General features: G+C 33.6%; 1 protein-coding gene across 2 annotated transcripts; it reads left to right on the top strand.

Moving 5' to 3' along the window:
- The first annotated feature begins 5,101 nt into the window (after positions 1-5,101).
- LOC107619459 (WAT1-related protein At5g07050) lies at positions 5,102-9,929 on the top strand. Of its 2 annotated transcripts, none has more exons than XM_016321758.3 (7): positions 5,102-5,816; positions 6,283-6,345; positions 6,622-6,738; positions 6,819-7,053; positions 8,464-8,622; positions 9,248-9,399; positions 9,545-9,929. In XM_016321758.3, the coding sequence occupies exons 1-7, from the start codon at positions 5,611-5,613 to the stop codon at positions 9,549-9,551; spliced, it is 939 nt and encodes a 312-aa protein (XP_016177244.1). In that variant the 5' UTR covers positions 5,102-5,610; the 3' UTR covers positions 9,552-9,929. The 2 variants fall into 2 exon arrangements, with proteins under 2 accessions (XP_016177244.1, XP_016177243.1); XM_016321757.3 differs by having other exon boundaries at positions 5,105-5,816; positions 9,489-9,929.
- The last annotated feature ends 6,639 nt before the right edge of the window (positions 9,930-16,568 follow it).

Below are 16,568 nucleotides of genomic sequence, written 5' to 3'. Positions count from 1 at the left end.
GATCAATGGTCCCAGATAGCGCCACGTGTCGTCGCCAGCACCCACGTGAATCTACCCAGACTGCGTCCGACCCGACCCGGACCGACCCGCTGCCAGCTCCGTGCTCGCGTCAGCGCTGACGCGTCTCATTCCTCCTATCGCGTGTTGCCACGTGTCTTGCTCTGCTGACGAAGCAGCTGACGTGGCATCTGATGTGGCTGCTGATGTGTCAGACAGTGGGACCCTCCCTAAGATTTTTTGGTGAGCTCTTTCCGATTTTGCCATCTATTTCCTCATTTTCTACTTCAAAATTGCAGTTTTCTCTCCTCTCCTTGATCTCTGTGACTACTATTATGGAAAAGTCAGATGTTTTTGCTGCCACAGACAGAAAAGGTACCTTCTGTCGCAACTGTAACCGTTTCGGGCACCCGTTCTCCGGCTGTTCCTCTGTTGAATGTCGCACATACCACTAGAAAGGTCATATTAGCTACAATTGTGCACAACTGTTTTGCCATTATTGCAAGCTCTCGGGACATTTGATTACTACCTGTCCTACTCACCCACCACGTCCTGCGCTTGCTTCTACTGTTAATACTACTCTTGAATCTACCACCACTGCTCCTCTTAACTCGTCTCCTGTCTCTCTATCTGATATTGCGTCTCTTCTTCAACGTCTTCTCTCCCTTTCTGGTAATACCCCTGATACTCTTTCGACCCCTCCAGGTAATTCTAAATGGTATTTTGACTCGGGATGCTTTAATCACATGTCTCCATTACGTAATCTCTTCTCGTCTCTGTTTACCACTACAAATGGACCTTCTGTCAATACTGCAAATGGTTCCCTCTTGCACGCAACACACAAGGGTTCTATATCCCAGTCGACTCTTAATCTTCCTGATACTTATTATATTCCCAAATTAAACTTTAATCTTATTTCTGTTGGTCAACTTGTTGATCTGGGTTTTGAAGTCACTTTTTCTGTTTCTGGTTGTCATGTACAGGATCCTCGGACGGGACAAATCATCGGGATTGGACGTAAGGTCCGAAGGTTGTTTGAACTCGAGAATCTTCATATTCCTCCTGTATCAAATCTCTGTGCTACTTCTTCTCCCTCTACCCTTCACTTATGGCATCAACGTCTTGCCCACACCTCCTTAAGAAAATTGCGTCCTCTTGTGTATCAGGGTGTTTTAGGTCAGGTTCCAAATGAATCTTTTGATTGCATTTCTTGCCAAACTGCCAAACAACTTGCTTTATCTTTTCATAATAATTCATCTCTTGCTTGTTCTCCTTTTGATCTCATTCACTCTGATGTTTGGGGCCCCGCTTCCACTGCCTCTATGGGCGGAGCTCGATACTTTGTCACTTTCATTGATGATTATTCTCGTTTTACTTGGGTTTATTTGATGACTAATCACCATGAGTTACCTCATATCTATATCAACTTTGCTACTATGATTAAAACTCAGTTTTCCAAGGTCATTAAGGCTTTCAGACGTGATAATGCTTTGGAATACCGTGATTCCAAACTCTTAACCTTTCTTGCAGAACAGGGTACTTTGTCTGAGTTTTCTTGTCCTGGTACGTCTCAACAAAATGGTAGAGCTGAATGCAAATACCGTCACATTCTTGACTCCGTCCGTGCAATGCTCCTTTCTTCTTCGTGTCCTGAGCGTACTTGGGGTGAAGCTGTTCTTACTACTGTCCATGTTATCAATAGACTCCATTCTTCTGTTCTTGGTAATGTTACTCCTTTTGAGCGTCTTTATCATACCTCCCCAGATTATAGTTCTCTTCGAGTTTTCGGTTGTGTATGTTTTGTTCTTCTTCAGCCTCATGAACATAGTAAACTTGAACCTCGGGCTCGTATGTGTTGTTCACTTGGTTATGGCACTAAACACAAGTGTTATCGTTGTTGGGATCCTCTCTCTAAACGTGTCCATATATCTCGTCATGTTGTCTTCTGGGAGCATCACTTGTTTTCTCGGTTCTCATCCTTTGGGTCAATTCCTCCTACTTAGTCATCTTTGTTTACTAACCCCAATGTTGATCTTTTTCCTAGTGATAATTCTACAGATTCTATCTCGAGTGACCCTCCACAGCCTCCTGTTCTTCCGCCTTCTCCATCTCCCAATGATTCCAAACTGGACAATGATCTTGCTCATACTGTCATGCCTCCTCCTCCCGCTCGTTCTTCTAGGGTAACGAATCCACCTCCTCATCTTCTTGATTATCATTGTTTTTCTACTATCCTTCATCAACATGAACCTAAGTCATTCAGAGAAGCCTCCACAAATCCACATTGGCAACAAGCAATGTAGGAAGAAATACAGGCACTTGAAAAGGCACACACTTGGGATTTGGTTGATCCTCCTTCTGCTCAGGAAGTTGTGGGCAGCAGATGGGTATACAAGATCAAGACTCGCTCTGATGGTTCTATTGACTGTTATAAGGCACGATTGGTTGCTCAGGGTTGCACGCAAGAGTATGGTATTGACTATGAAGAGACTTTTGCTCCTGTTGCTTGTCTCACATCTGTTCGAGCTCTTCTTGCCATTGCTGTGGTCAAAAAATGGTCTCTCAATCAGATGGATGTGAAGAATGCATTTCTTAATGGAGATTTGAAACAGCAGGTCTATATGAAACCCCCCTCCGGGTTATCCTTGTCCCTCTGGCAAAGTTTGTCTCCTTCGCAAGGCACTCTATGGGCTTAAGCAAACTCTTCGTGAATGGTTTGACAAGTTCAGCACTACTATATACAGTCTTGGTTTCACTTGCAGTCCTCATGAGCATGCTCTCTTTATTCGTAAAAGTGAACGTGGAGTCGTTCTTCTGCTTCTGTATGTTGATGACATGATCATTACTGGAGATGATGCTGATGGTATCTCTGATTTCAAGGCATCCCTTCAGCGTACTTTTGAGATGAAAGATCTTAGTTCTCTCAACTATTTTCTTGGTCTAGAAGTCATATCCACCAATGATGGCATCTATCTCTCTCAGTCTAAATATGCTTCAGATCTCTTTGCTCGAGCCGGAATTACGGATAGTCGCACTGAGTCTACTCCTCTTGAGCCTAATGTTCGATTTACTCCTATGGATGGCACTGTTTTGGATAATCCTACTCTCTATCAACAGCTAGTTGGAGGACTCGTCTACTTAACTATCACCCGACCAGACATCGCCTATCCAGTTCATGTACTTAGCCAGTTCTTGTCATCTCCTCGAACTACTCACTATGCGGCAGTTCTTCACATTCTTCGCTACATCAAAGGCACTCTATTTCATGGCCTTTATTTTTCTACCCATTCCTCTTTGTGCCTTCAGACGTACTCCGATGTTGATTGGGCTGGTGATCCCACTGATCGTCGTTCTACTACTGGTTACTGTTTGTTTCTTGGCGATGCTCTCATTTCTTGGCGTGCTTAGAAGCAAACGTTCACTGCTCGATCAAGTACAGAAGCTGAGTACCGTGCCCTCGCTGACACCACTGCTGAGGTTATCTCCATTCGTTGGCTTCTCGAAGATTTGGGTGCTCCTCAGTCGTCTCCTACTGATGTTTTTTATGACAACCGCAGTGCTATTCAAATTGCCCATAATGATGTCTTTCATGAACGCACCAAACACATTGAGATTGATTGTCACTTTGTTCGGCAACGTATCCTTATTGATGATGTTCGTCTCATTGCTGTTGGTACACTAGATCAGACTGCTGATATCTTCACGAAAGCTCATCACCCGACTCGTTTCCGGACTTTGTTATCCAAACTCAAGATGGTATCCTTAGCTCCCACTTGAGTTTGAAGGGGGATGTTAGAGAATCATTAGAGAATCATTAAAATCATTTTAGATCAGTTAGTATCGTTTATATTTATATGGCATATCTGTATATTAATTGTAGGATTTTATACTTTTATTTCTTTGATTCTTCTGACACCTATATATACCCGTTGTACATTGTACTTTCCATCAACCTGAATAATACACAGAAACACTTTTCTCAGATTTCTCTCTTGTTTCTACCATATTTCAACACAAAAACTTAAAAGAAAATTTATTATAAATACAAGTTGAATATCAAATCAATTATACTCAAATTAAAAGTAAAATCTATACAATATATCAATTATTATTGTAATTGAAAGAGAAAATACAAAATTAATTAAAATTGTATAAAAAATAACAATATGCAATTATTACTCAATAAATAGATTCTATCATCAGCGACTTCAAGTAAAGAAAATATATCTAATTATAATTTTTAACAATTTTATTAGGTAAATGATGAGAGATGTGAATAACATAAATAACGAACTGTATTTTAGACTTACTAATTATTAAAAATAAGGATTATATTTAATTAATTTAAAATTTAATTTTTAAAATTAAAATTAATTTTATTTTTTAATTTATTATTTAGATCGTTTAAAAAAAACATTCTTCTCCTGTATTTTCTCTTTTTAATTTATTAAATATTTAAACGATGTAAAACTCCCTTTAGTTTTGGTTATGTTAGGTAAGCTAAGGTCATCTTTAAAAACAATAAATAAGTTTTGTCTCATTAGGCGACATTAATTATGAGTCAAACAGTATTAGAATACTCTCGATTGTAAACAATATTGATATTTAAGTCAAACAGTACATTTAAATATTTTTTACAATTTCGTCTAAAGATAATATTATAAAATTAATATTTTTTTAAGTTAATATCAATTAATATTTTAAAAATTATTTTACTTATCTTAAATTTTAAATAATAAATTATAAATTTAAATTTTAAAATTAGTTAATTTTCATTCACTAAAAATTAATTTTTTATCTTTTTCTATAATTTTATATATTTTTATTTAATTTAACTAACTACCTCAAACTATATATAAAATTAACATGTCTAAGAATATTAATAGAAAATTAGTAGGTTTTATGATTTATAATTATTAATTAATTATTATTAATATTTTTAATAATATAAAATTATATTTAATAATATAAAATTATTTTTTTAATTAAATTACTAATCAAATTTTAATAAAATTATTCGCCCTAGACTGTCTCTGAACGAGTATTTAATTCACTCCTTATTACTACAACCTCTACTTAAAAGTCTTTTTAGGCATATCCAAATAAGGTGAGCTAGATCCTTATAACAACTAGCATTACCCCTCTCTCTTTCTCTCCTTATAACAACTAGCAGTCTAGCATTTCCTCTCTCTCTCTCTCTCTCTCTCTCTCTCTCTCTCTCACGCACTTATTCTCAATTTTAGTGTGCTCACTCATCCATCAACATTTAACTTATCTTCTTAGTTGACCACACATAGGTTATATGTCATGTTCAGCTAGCATGCATATATAAGATGACTTGCAATTTATTATTTCTTGTATTTTTGTCATACCCTATACCCTACCGTACCCTAGGTAGTCTCGTGTAAATTAGCTAGAAAGGAATTTAATCAAGAACAGGATTCTATAATCAACATGCATTAAGAATCACATGCTGTCCAAGTGCGTATATATATAGCTGCATGCTCTATGCTTCTTGCGCAAGAAGTAATTGTCACAATAACTTTGTGCAAGAGAGACACTATCATATATATTATCATCATAGTATTATATCATTCATCACTATAACTATACATGGAACATAAAAAATCATGTCTCTTGAGTGTGTGCAAAGAATTCAAGCCACACATTCTCATGTTCTTGGCCCAGGTGGGTTGTGCCTTGGTATATTTCATCACTGAAGCTTCCTTCAATCATGGGATGAGTCCTTTTCTATATGTTACTTATCGCTATTTTGTGGCTGCTCTTGTCATGTTCCCCTTTGCATATTTTCTCGAGAGGTATACATTTTCTACATGTTACTATATGTCAGTTACTAGTTTGATACTTTGATTTGCTGTGTACATGTATTTAATACCGTTAGAGATATAATTATTTATATATTTTTTATTATTGATTTTTGAGAGAAGTTATTTTATGGTATTAGAATTTGTATGACTCAAACAAAATTTCATGAGAAATTTATGAGATTTTTCTTTGAGGCATATGTATTTGTATATTTGAATTGAATCTTGGTATATGTTCAAAGACAGACTAGAATATATCCTTTATTTGATCTTGTTCAATATATATCAAATTAATAAATATTAATATCATACCAGATAATAGCACGTGTTTGTGGAAGAACTATGTTATTTGATTCACTTCTTATATACATTAGTAAAAGTTTTATACTATATTATGTTCTCTTTCTGTTTTTTATACCTTATGAAACTGACTAACACACCTTTGTTCCTGTTTAAACAGAAAACAACGACCAAAGCTCACATTTGCTTTGTTCATGGAAATTTTTGTGCTTTCCTTGGTTGGGTAAGGACAAACAAAATCCAACAAAAAATTCTTTATTAATAAAAAATATAAAATTATATTCATATACACAAAAGAAATTAGTTATTAAATTAGTTATTAATATAAATTATATATTAAAAATAAGTTAAGTAATATATATTTTATACACAAATATATAATAATTAATTTTTCGTTTGCATATAGTAATTTTTAAAACAAAAATATGTTTTTTTTTGTAATATTTAAATATGGTCTTGGGTATTGACATTTATGTTTATTTATGCAAAATAATCTCAGGATCAGTGTGCCAATCAACATGTATTTTGCAAGCTTGCAATACACTTCTCCAACCCTAGTTGCTTCCATGTTCAACATCGTAGCTTCCCTTACCTTCATTATTGCTGTAGCACTCAGGTTAATTTTCTAAAAAAGATTTCCATATACCCAAGACTTATTTTAATTTGTTCTGTTTACATATAATGAATTAAACGCAGGTACGAAGCTCTTGATATTGGAGACCCTCACGGAATAGCAAAAGTTATAGGGACATTGATATCCTTAGGAGGTGTAATGACGATGACACTGTACAAAGGACCACCGATGAGGAATTTGTGGGGTCCACTAATCCATATTCAAGGGAAAAATGGTGGCACCGAAGAGAACTGGTTAAAGGGTTCACTTCTTGCAGTTACAAGTTGTGTTTCATTATCTGTCTGGTATATTATGCAGGTTAGTTGGTTTGTTTTCACCATTATTCCATGCAACGTAACTGTCATGACGGATTTCACTTAATTCGAGCTGTTCATGTTTTTTGTGTGATTTGAAAATGATTAGTTGTAGGAAGATATGACTTGGAAGGCACCTAGCTATTTGCCATCAATGATGAATGACAGACACCATTATTCATTTGTTTATTGTGCACACACTCTTTGGCTCCACACTCCACTCAGCACATACTCTTTCAAATTGGAAATACTGTTTCATACTACCAACCTCCTTTTTTTGTTAAATTATTGTATTATAATATATATAATTAGAATGAGATAAGAAAATAATTTTTAATTGGTTAATAATATTAATTAATTTTTTTAGAATTTAGAATTTAAGATTTAGGATATAAAATACAAGATAAAAAATATAATTTGAAAGAAAATTGGTGACTAAAAAAGTTAAAGTCCTAGTTGAACTAACTTATATAATTAATGATTTTATTTTAGACGTAAATTTTGAATGTGTATGAAGTATTGTCCTTTATTTTAATTTGGATTAATAACTTCTAAATACAATTTTTAGAAAATATAATAAAGTGCACTGTTTTAAACTATTTATATTTTTAGTTAATAGTTTTATTTAATTAATTAATTAATAATAATAATTTATGTCTAAAATAAATATATCTTTTGGTATACAAACAACATTATATTATTTGCAAAATGAGCTAGAATAATAAATAAAATATAAACTAATTAGATATATCCCCTTTCTATTTCTGGAAGAGTAAAAAGACCATAAATGGAAACAAGATGTGTTATATGCGTGTCTCAAGTGACCAACACATCATTTTATGTGTCACTGCTGTACCTTATTACCTTATTTTATTTCCCCTTTCTTTCATTCTTTGTTATTTTTCCTATTGATCTTTGTGGGAGAAGGTTGCGGAACGTAACTAACCAATAGGATAAGTACGCATGCAATGAGAAAGGCCAGTATGTTGGGAGATTAGACAGAGTAGACCAAAAAAAAATGGTTGTCTCGTAGAGATATCTATGAATGCGACACGCGGGTATCTAATTTTTATTAAAGTAACACGGAAAATCTAATCACAAAAGAACAAAACATAGGAGATCGATATTTTCCCCTCTAAATGTGGAGAGATAAGAAAAAATCTTGTGCTTATTATAATTCTAACCTGATGTAATTAACTAAGGAAAAGTATAGAATCAATACTATTTTTGAATAATGTGTAAATAATGTAAATTAATAAATTTAAAAGAATAAATTAATTTTAAATTTAATTAATAACATTAAATTAAAGTATAATGTATTTTTATTTAATTAATAATTATTCATATTATTTAACATAGTCATTATTTAGCTAGCACTCTCCATTAACTAATTCAAGTTATGGAATTATTTCAGGCATCCACTTTGAAAAGGTACCCAGCTCAACTGTCGCTAACTTCGTGGATGTGCTTTGTTGGAGCAGTGCAATCAGCTGTTTTCACAGCAATTGTACAACATGATCCTTCAGCATGGTTCATCGGCTTCAACATCGATTTGTGGTCCACGTTATATGGAGTAAGTGTTTCATAAAATTAACGGTTTTACTAATTACTTTTTAATAATCATTAACTAATTATAATTTGAAATTGAATAAACCTTAATTTTAAAAGTTAGTTTATTATGGGATGAGGAATATTTCATATTATTTATAAGTTAGATGTGGATAAATTATTTTTATGTACGTCCTTTTACTTTTAATATTAAAAGTGATCCATAAAAATTGAAAAAAAAAATAAAACCTACATGTTTTATTCTATAAAAATATGTAAAAAAATGCAAAGAAAAAATAGTAAATATATATATATATATATATATATATATATATATAATTTTTGTAAGAAATAACTATAAAATAGATAATTTAATAGATAGTTAATCGTACTGTTTCTCTTATTATATTCATACATATATGTTTGAATTGTTTTATGAATGTTACGTTTTATTGGCTAAAAAATATGCCACAAAGATAGTCATCACTTTTATCTTAATGAAAACAAATGATCTTTTATTATAATTTATAAAATTGGTATACAAATTATATGAAATTTTAAAATTGATGCAGCATGCATGTTGGCAGTACAAATTCCTTGCCTCCTAGAAGATAAAATAGAGAATATTTATGTGTTATTGTAAATGGCAGGGAATTGTGGTGTCTGGATTGGTCATATATGTTCAGCTATGGTGCACTGAGAAAAAAGGGCCAGTCTTTGTCACAATGACTACCCCACTTTGTACCGTGCTTGTGGCAATTCTAGCATACTTCGTCTTTGGTGAGAAACTTTATTTGGGCAGGTATAATAATTAACTTGAATAACTAATTAATTAACTATCCTTCAATAATGCTAATTAATTATTATTATTATTCTGAAATTAATCTTCAGCATCATTGGCGCATGTTTTGTCATCGTTGGTCTGTATTTGCTGTTGTGGGGTAAAGAAGGTGACCAACAAGTTCACACTATCACCAACGATACATCAAAGTGCAACGGTGAAGACCCAGTAGAATTATGCAAAATTTGATCGATAAATTAAATTCTTCTGGAAAGGAATAAGTGCATATTTTAGTGGGATGAGAATAAAATGGGATAAGCTATGAAGATAGTATAATGTGAGTGGTTTTAATTTGTGTAACACTTCTATATTAGATATACTTACTGACCTTTTTTTCTTTATTGTTCTTTTTGACTCGTCATCAATGTATTGAGTCAAATTCTATATTGTCAAATGAGTGTTGTAACTTTTTCTTTCATGTGGATCCAAGTATTTTACTTCAAGATTTTGTGCCATGTTTTCTATTTATATATCATAGTTTAATTTAAAGACCATTGAAGATATATATCTACAAACAAAAAATTATAGGCCCACACAATTTTAGCCCTAATGTTAGAAAAACAATAATCTAAAATTATTTTATTTAATTTAATATCTATAATTACCATTGTATTAATTTTTATTATCGCAGGGACTTAATTGAAATTAGACACTATGATGATGGCTGTTCGGTTGCACTTGCAACTTGTGATGTCATTAGAATAGTCGGTTTAGAGGGAAATGATCCAGAATTTTCACGAGTACTAGCAGAAATCCTCCCTCTATTACGACCATTACCACAACCACTAAGTTGATCCGCAACTCCTCTTCTACTTGTCGTCATATCTGCAAAGAACATACCAGTTAAAAATGTGCTAAACATATTCACAACATCATTTAAAATGCTTAATAAAAATAAACTACGTTAAACTTAATTAAAAAATACATTAACAATTAAATCAAATATAACAAAAGAGGTAAGTAAACATTCTAATTTCACAAACATTTAGCAATATATATTACTACATGTATAATTTTGTCAGTATGCAAATAAAAAATTATCCGTAAGTCATTTAAAATGATCCATTTTTTATTTTTTTTAATTTATTGTCATTTTTCACTCATAAAACACATTAAAAATATTATATAATTAATTTCACCGACTATGGGCATAAAATAAAGAACTACTAGAATGATAGAGAATTATTATTTAATTAAAAAGATAAAATTAGTTTAACAAAAAAATGACCCGTATAAAAGTAAGTTTAATCAACTTCACAAATTTAGTAATATGCCTATTTGAACAGAATAACTTGAACTATGTGAAATATATGCCTTTAAGTTTGAGCATCACCAATTTACTAAATTCAATTCCAATTCAAAACCAACAGCACAACAACAAAAATATCACATCATTACAGCATTAGAACTCACAAAAGTCTTAAACATAATCTAATCCTATCTTAACCACATAAATTCATTAAATAGAAAAATTCTTTCTAACTAAATCATAATACTAATTAATAACTAAAACCTAAATTAATCCTAATTTAAAACAAAAACAAAAATTTTTTTACCGGAGAATGCAGACACATAGGTAGATGGGAGAATGTTGGTAGCGGCTGGCAGAATTGGATGACGGCGAGAGGGAGAGGGACTGCCGGAGAAGATACAACGGTAGGGCCGACATGCGGCGGGGCTGATAGAGTGGCATGGAGGAAGAGGGTTAGAGAGAGAGTAGAAGAAAAAAGGGGAGAGAGACGAATTAAGGAGGCGACAGCGGGACTGATAGAGAGGCAGGGAGGGAGAGGATTAGAGAGAGAGAGACTGGGAGAAGAAAAGGTAAAGAGAGACAGATTCAAAATGAAGGAGGAGAGCATTTGCGCTTCGAATTTAGGAAAAAATTACCATTGGAAATCTGATGGTAAATTATTGCGGGTCACCAAAATATAGCGTTTTCGCTAAATGGGTTTACCGTCGGATAAATCTGATACTAACTTACGCACCTATTTTTTTTGTTTCCCTCCAATTATTACCGATGAATTTACCGTCGGAAATGTAAATCTGCTAGTAATTATTTAACCTGACAAATTCGACGCCTTCACTGCTAGTAAATCCGCCGCTACTCTGCGACGCTAAATTCGATGATAAATCCGATGGTACTCAGCATTTTTCTTGTAGTGAGTGAGATTAATAACAAAGTGAGTGATACACTCTTGTAAAACAGTGAGTGAGATTAATAACAAAGTGACTTTGTCCTTGAATGATTGAATATTCAGTATATAAGACTCTTTTTCTTTTCCTTTTCATCACATCACAAATTTTTTCATGGTATCTAGAGCTTTAGGTTTTTGATCCATAACTCTTCTATCCACTATTATTGCTAATTTGAAAACCCTCCTCGATCCCATTCCAGATAAACTCCATACAAGAATTTTGTGACTTGAGTTATTCACCATTAGAGGGCAAAACCTCCAAGATCATATACTTCCAAATAAAACTCCTCAAGAATTTACCACATCTGAAGCAAAGGCTGCTAATATAGTTTCTCCTATCTACTCGGAATGAATGCTTCAAGATTACAATCTCAGCTCATGGCTCATTGTCTCTGTTGATGTTGCATTTAAAAATCGCTTAGTTCAGTGCAAAACTGCTTATAAAATTTGGAAAAGAATTCAATAATATTTCATCTCATCCACTAAGACAACCATCAATTAATTAAAGTCTGAATTAAAGGGGTTCAAAAAACTCAATCTCACTGCTATAGAATATATAGAGAAGATCAACATCTTGTTAATTCCTTACTTGCTATAGGTTGTACCATTACTATTGAAGACCATGTGGCTGAAATCTGTGAGGGTCTCCCTGAAGAATTCTCAAATTGCAATACTACTATTCAAGCTAAACCTGAATTATACACAATTGAAAAAATTGAAGCAATGATGATGCTCTCGAAAACATGCTTAAAAGATTTAAATAGTATTATTTAAATCTTGCTCAAGCAAATATGGCTCAAACCAATCTTAATAATTCAAGATTTGTTACTAGAGGAGCTGGTGGTAGAAGAGGTTATCAAAGAGGGCATTTTGGTAGAGGAGGCAAAAGATCTTGACAATTGAATGCTAGGCCAAGTCAATTATGCAGTAGACTTGATTAGTAAGCTTTATAATACTTTTTCGGGTTTGATAAAAACTTCAATGGCTCTGCCTCTAATTCTCTTTAATTCTCCAATACCTCTTTCCAATCAACAAGACCATCCCGCCACCATCATCTTTTCATCAACCATCTTCTTAAGTGGCTATTCCATCATCTTCATCTTTTAATCCAGCAAGCTCTTATTTGACAACACCATCTACAATTTCAAACTCATCTTGATATCCAGACTCAAAAGCAAGTCATCATCTCACCAATGACGCTTCTACAGTTCTACTCTAATTTTTGCATCTGATTACATTGATCTGGACCATTGTTCATATCAAATAGTTCAGCTCTTCCTATATCTCATTATGGGAATTCAATTTTGACTAATAATTCAAATGACATGCAATTCTTGCTTAAGAATATACTATGCATATCTAATCTTGTTAAAAATTTGAAAAGTGTTTCAAAATTTTGTTTTTATAACAATATTTTTTTTTAATTTCACCCCTTTCATTGTTTTGTGAAGTCACATGTTTGGGAGATTTATTTTCAAAGGCTACTTAGAAATAGTCTCTACGTCTTTGATAACATTTAAGTTCCTAGTTTTACTACTTCATTACTAAATTTTTATACTTTTTTTACACATTGTAAAGCTACTAATGCTATATGATACAAATGTTTTAGGGAATAGCAACTATTACCTCAAGATCTAGATACCAATATTATATTAGTATGGTAGATGCTTATACAAGATATACATGTTTATATTTATTTCATGCGAAATTTCAAGTTTTTCAAGTTTTCGTGCAATACAAGGCAATAACGGAAAAATAAATTGGTGTTGTTTTAAAGGTAATTTAGACTGACAATGCAAAGACTTTCTTTCCTCATCCTTCAAAAATTTTCTTCAAACTCATGGCATTGATCATCGTCTATCTTGCCTTTATACTCACCAACAACAAGGCGTTATTGAGTGTAAATACAGACACTTTATAGAGACTAATATCACTTTTTTAGCAACTGCACACATGCCATTTTACACACTGGGAGGATGTTTTTCTTCAAGCAACATATATAATCAGCAAACTTTCCACTAGAGTTTAAATTTCAAAACTCCTTATGAGATGTTACACCATCAAAACCTAAATTACTCTACCTTTCTTGAGTCTAGATGTGCTTGTTGTCCTCATCTCAAACCTTGCAATCCTATTAAGTTTGATGACAAGTCTTACAAATGTGTTTATCTTAGTTTTGCTCCTCAATAAAAAATATTCAAGTGCTTAAGCCTGAATGGAAAAATTTACATTACAAGAAATATAACTTTTTATGAGCAAGATTTTTCCTTCTCTACCCTTTTTCCTTCCACAAGATTCTAAAAATTCTTTCAATGAATCAGTCTTGCTATGCCTTGTGTAGCAAAAAGGATAAACCTTCAGCACAGAATAAAAAAAAGATAGGGAGATAGGGGATCACCTTGACGTATACCCCTATTTGGTCTAAAAAAATCAAACGGTTGACCTTTCACAACAATAGAGTAAAAAACAGTAGTCACCAATTCCTTGGTCTAGTTAATCCACTTTAAACCGAAACCCAATTTCTCCATAATATACCACAGAAAGTGCCATTCAACTCTATCATACGCTTTACTCATATCAAGTTTTATAGCCATTTCAAACTCAGAGCCTCTCTTCTTGCATTTCAAATAGTGCATACATTCATGTGCAATAAGAATGTTATCAGAAATGAGGCACCATTTAAGGAAGGCACTTTGATTCGCATTAATAATCTTATTCATTATTCCTTGTAATCTATGCACCATAACTTTTGAAATAATCTTGTAAATAACTGAAGACAAGCTAATAAGTCTTACTTGAGTCATGTTATTTACGTCTGGGATTTTTGGTATGAGACAAATCTGGGTGTGATTGAAGTTCCTGAGCATGTGGCCACTATGAAAGAAACTCCGAATTGCTCTAAACACATCCCCACCAACAATTTCCCAAAAAAATTGGAAAAATTTGAGCATGTACACTGAATGTAGCCCTCTTCACCTTTTCCATAGACACTGGTCTTTGTATCTTTCGGTTCATGTTAGCTGTAACCTTAGGCTCTAGCTCCTCTAGGAATTGGTTGGGATTAGCATGACAAGTGGAGGAGAACATATCACAAAAGTACTCCTCAGCCACTTTAGCAATTTCTTTTGGACAAGAAGCTACCTCATTATTGCTACCCACTAGTCTCCAAATTCTATTCTTCCTCACTCTAGACTGAAATTTTTTATGAAAAAATTTTGTATTTTAATCCCATTCTCTCAACCATTTACTCTTTGATTTTTTCCTCCAGTACCACTCCTCTTTAAGATAGGACCTTTCTAATTTTTTCTCTAATCTAGTAATTTCTTCTCCTCCATGAATACCGAAAGCTCTCCTCTCATCAAGGGCTGCTTGGAGCTCATCAATCTCCTTCTCCGAGTTAGTTTTATTGTGAATCTACCAATGAACTAGCCTATATCGGTATTCTTTAAGTTTCTGAGCCAAAGAAAACATAGCTGATCCCACAACTTCTATACTCCAAACCTCACTCACAATCCACCTAATCTCCACTTCTTCACTCCATCGTTCCTGGAATTTAAATCTCCAGTTAGTTCTCCATGTTTGCGAATTAGTATCCAAGAGTATGGATATATGGTCTGATCCAGATTCTAAAAGCCTCAGAACCATTGCTGTCTCATAGAGTGTCTTCCAATGTAACTTAACTAGGACTCGATCCAACCTCTCCTTAACCAAATCAGCCCCTTGTCTTCTATTTGACCAAGTGAAAGGCTAGCCAATCATTACAATATCCACCAGTTCGTTATCATCAATAAAATTATTGAAATCTAAGATAGTTGTGGCTGATTTTAACCGACCAGCCTCTTTTTCAGATTGAGACGTAATGGTATTAAAATCTCCTATAACTACCACTTTACTTTAAAACTGCTGGATTGTTACTGAAATATCTGTGAACTGAGCTACTCTACTACTGTCCGAATAACTTAGATGCACACCCAATAACCCCCACACCTCCTTTCTACTCAGATCATTCACTGAGGTAGCAATGAAAAACTTATTAGCACTAAGAACACGAACATCAGTGCAGTCCTTCTATGCCAGAGCTAGACCTCTTGCAACTCCGTTAGGGTTAATAATGTGAAAATTGTTGTAGCTGCACGATTTGATCTTAGCTTCTACTACTCGAGATTGGTTTTTGATTTCACTGATAAACACAATTTCGAGAGAGTGGGATTGAAAAGAATGCATGAGTGTGTGAAAAAGTGAAGAATGGGTAGTTAGGTTTGCATTTGAATTGTACAGGTTGTAGGTTAGGTGAGAGCTTAAGTTAGTCAAAAATTCAAATTTCATGCTCACTTGACCATATGCATCCTTACCTTGACCCTAGCCCCATTACAACCTATGGATAAGTCCTCATGATATCTGTATGCATGCATTGAATAATTGTTGATTGTTAGATGAAAAACAAATCTCAGAAAGCATGATTAGAGGAGAATTGAATGGATCAACCCTATACACTTGAGCGACTAGAGCGTATACACATCCGGTGAGGGATTCGATTGCTCAATTACATGCTTACACCCATGATCATCTCTTATCTTGCAAGTTTGTAAACTCCTTTCAATAGCTCAATTCAATTGTGGATTTGATTGATTGTGATTGCTTTAGCCCTTATGTTTATACATGCTTTCTTGAAAATTAATTTATTTTGGCCAAGTAGTTGCATGCATTTCGATAGATTTTATTTAGATAGAGTTCATATAGATAGTTTGCATTGAATAAATGTTGACACCCCTTTCTTTTATTTCTTGAGTTTATCATGAGGACATGCTTGGTTCAAGTGTGGAGAGGTTGATAAACCCCATTTTTAGGGTTTATCTTGTGTTGAATTTTGTGGATTTTATCAACTTATCCCACATTTATTCAATGAAATAGCATAATTTTGTGAATTCCTCCTAA

This window comes from Arachis ipaensis, chromosome B9 (genome assembly GCF_059453495.1).
Source record: "Arachis ipaensis isolate K30076 ecotype BB chromosome B9, ASM5945349v1, whole genome shotgun sequence".
Classification (NCBI taxonomy): Eukaryota; Viridiplantae; Streptophyta; class Magnoliopsida; order Fabales; family Fabaceae; genus Arachis; species Arachis ipaensis.
The sequence above is the reverse complement of the archived record's forward strand: the minus strand, read 5'-3'. Positions and strand labels throughout refer to the sequence as shown.

Coding starts and splice junctions, on each gene's coding strand:
- LOC107619459 (XM_016321757.3), top strand. CDS start 5,611: ATGGAACATAAAAAATCATGTCTCTTGAGTGTGTGCAAAGAATTCAAG. Junction 7,054..8,463: donor CTGTCTGGTATATTATGCAG/GTTAGTTGGTTT, acceptor GAATTATTTCAG/GCATCCACTTTGAAAAGGTA. Junction 8,623..9,247: donor TGTGGTCCACGTTATATGGA/GTAAGTGTTTCA, acceptor TGTAAATGGCAG/GGAATTGTGGTGTCTGGATT.